Genomic DNA, 2,656 nt, shown 5'->3' with positions numbered 1-2,656 from the left:
CGCCGCTGCCGAGCGACGCGCCGGCCGGCCGCGGCTCGGGCCGCACGTCCGGCGTGCCGGGCTCCTCCACCCCGGCGCCGCGCGGGGGCGCCGCGCGGCCGCCGTCGGCGGGCGCGACCGAGGGGCCATCGGGGGAGACGACGACCGCGACTGCCGGCTTGGGCTTGGGCTCTGCGGTGGTGCTACCTTCTCGCCCATCCTGCTGCTCTACTGGCTGCTGCAGCGGCTGCCCCTGCTTATGACTGCTAACCTCCGCCCGCTCGGCCGCCGCCGCGCCAGCCACGCCGGCCCCGCCGCCGCCGCCATGCGGCGCGCCGGCCGGCGTGCCTCCCCGGCTGCCGCCCTGCGGGCGTTCGATGCTTGGGGAGGCTTCGGGGAGCCGCTCAGGCGCCTGCATCGATGGGGCCTGAGCGGCTACCCAGTTTGGGTGGCCCGCTGCTGTGTTGCTGCCTTCGGGGGCGCCCGCGGGGCGCCGCGCATGCGGCTGCTGCTGCGTTTCCGCGGGAGCGTCCGTGCGCCGCTGCTGCCCCGGAGGGCCGTCTGGCAACACCGCCGCCGCGAGCCCGTTCGGGTGGGCGCCCGCCGCAGGGTGCTGCTGCTGCTGCTGCTGCTGCTGCTGCTGCTGCTGCTGCTGGTGCGGCTGCTGCAGCTGCCGCGCCCGGCGGCCGTCGCGGTCACCCTCGCGCTCCTTCTCTCGCGCCCGGCCCGCGCCGCCGCCCGAGGGGGGCGGCCCGGCCTGCAGATGCGCTGGACCCAGGTGCGCGCCGCCAGGGAATGGCAGCGGGGGCATGCGGCCGTCCAGGGAGCCCCCGGCCCCAGACGGCAGCAGCGCCACGCCGGGCAGGCCCGGAGCGCCCGGCTGCATCACGCCCATGCGGGCGTGCATGGGGGGGAAGCCCATGGCGCGCGCGTGCATCATGGCGGCGTGCTGCTGCTGCTGCTGCTGCTGCTGCTGCTGCAGCGTCGGTTGGAGCCCAGGTGGCAAATGAGGGTGTGGCTGCTGCTGCTGTGGCGTCTGCGACTGCTGCTGCTGCTGCTGCTGCTGCGTCACCGCCGCAGGCACAAACGCCCTGCCCGGCACAAACTCCTTCGCGGTCACACGCAGCACGCTCTTGCCAGCGCCAGCGCCGGCGCCGCCGCTGTTGCCGCCGTCGCTGCTGCTCGCGCTGCTGCCGCTGCCGCGCGTCGGCGTGCTGCGCCCGGACGCCGCGCCTGCACCCTGCTGCGCCCTGGGCTGCGGCTGCTGCTGCTGCTGCTGCTGCTGCTGTTGTTGCTGCTGCTGTAGTTGTTGCTGCGCCTGCTGCTGCTGCTGGCCGAGCGCCTGCGGCCCCAGCCCCTGCGGCGCGCCCGGCCCAAAGGGCGGCGCGAGGCCGGCTTGCAGGTGAGGCGGCAGGGGGATGCCCTGGGCCCCTGGCTGGAACATGAAAAAGTGCCCGTTGGCCAAAGGGCCCGCCGGGCCGGGGCCGGGCATCATACCTGGGCCGACCTGGTGGAAGAGGCCGGGCGGCGGCAGGAAGCCGGGGAGACGGCCCTGAGGGCTGGCTTTGTCCGCCGGCGGCCCGTGCTGCTGCTGCTGCTGAGATGGATGTGCCGCGTGATCCCCTTGCTGCTGCTGCTGCTGCTGCTGCTGCTGCTGCTGCTGCTGCTGCTGCTGCATGTGTTGCTGCTGCATGTGTTGCTGCTGGCGCTGCTGCTGGTAGTATTGCTGCTGCTGGTGATGGTGCTGCTGTTGCTGCTGCTGCTGTTGGTGAGCCTGCTGCTGCTGCCGATGCTGGTGCGCCTCAGCAGCGTCTCCTACGGCTAGCTGCTCCCGCTCCGACCGCTGCTGCACATCCTGCGGGCCCCCGGGCGCGCCGCCATCAGGCGCCTGCTGCTGCTGCTGCGGGCCCTTGGCGCCGGGCCCATTTGCCTGGGGCGCGCTGGGGCCGTGCGGCCCCGGGGGCCCTCCCGGCGGCCGCATGAAGAACGCGCCCGCCGCCATTGCCGCCGCCGCCAGCTGCTGCTGCTGCTGCGCCACGCCGGGCAGCGGCATGCCGGGCAGCATGGGGTGCTGGTGCTGCCCTGGGTGCCCCTTCCCGCCCATGCCAGCCGGCAGCGGCGGGCCGCCGGGGCCAAGAGGGAGGGGGCCGTTGGGGCCCATGAGGCCGAGGGGCAGACCGGGCAGCACAGGCCGCATGCCGGGGATCGGGACGAGCGGCACGCCCGCCATGGGCGGCGCGCCCCCCGCGCCCGGCGGCGGCGGCGGCTGCATGCCCGGCGAGCCGGGCCGGAGGTGCGGCGGGTGGGGCCCGGGGCCGGGCGGCAGCATGCCCGGCAGCGGCGGCAGGCCTACTGGGTGGGGCCCGAGCCCCGGCCGCGGCGCGTGCGGCATGAGATGTGGGTGGGCGCCGGGGGGCGGCGGCGGCGGCGGCGGCGGCGGCAAGCCGTGCCCCGGCCCTTGCTGCTGCTGCTGCTGCTGCTGCTGCTGCTGCTGCTGCTGCTGCTGCTGCTGCTGCAAAGCGGGTGGTGCCGCTGCCGTCGGCGCCTCGTCTTCCTCGCGGCCGTCCGCCAACCAGCCAAAGGCGATCGTCCCTTCATATGCTGGCGGTGCGGCCGGCGCCAGGCTCGGAGCGTGCGCCGGCTCAGCTGGCGCGGGCTCGGCGGCTGCGGGGTCGAC

The 2,656-nt window shown here is 76.1% G+C and overlaps 1 protein-coding gene across 1 annotated transcript; it reads right to left on the bottom strand.

Moving 5' to 3' along the window:
* Positions 1 to 383: 383 nt before the first annotated feature.
* MNEG_15748 (hypothetical protein) lies at positions 384 to 2,176 on the bottom strand (the record flags this gene model as incomplete). Its single annotated transcript, XM_014035781.1, has 2 exons — positions 384 to 450; positions 549 to 2,176. 2 exons carry the CDS (start codon positions 2,174 to 2,176, stop codon positions 384 to 386), a joined length of 1,695 nt encoding a protein of 564 aa, XP_013891235.1.
* Between the last annotated feature and the right edge of the window lie 480 nt (positions 2,177 to 2,656).

This window comes from Monoraphidium neglectum (assembly GCF_000611645.1).
Source record: "Monoraphidium neglectum strain SAG 48.87 unplaced genomic scaffold scaffold05628, whole genome shotgun sequence".
In the NCBI taxonomy this organism is placed as follows: domain Eukaryota; kingdom Viridiplantae; phylum Chlorophyta; class Chlorophyceae; order Sphaeropleales; family Selenastraceae; genus Monoraphidium; species Monoraphidium neglectum.
Note: the sequence above shows the minus strand (reverse complement) of the source record. Positions and strands in the feature narration are given on the sequence as shown.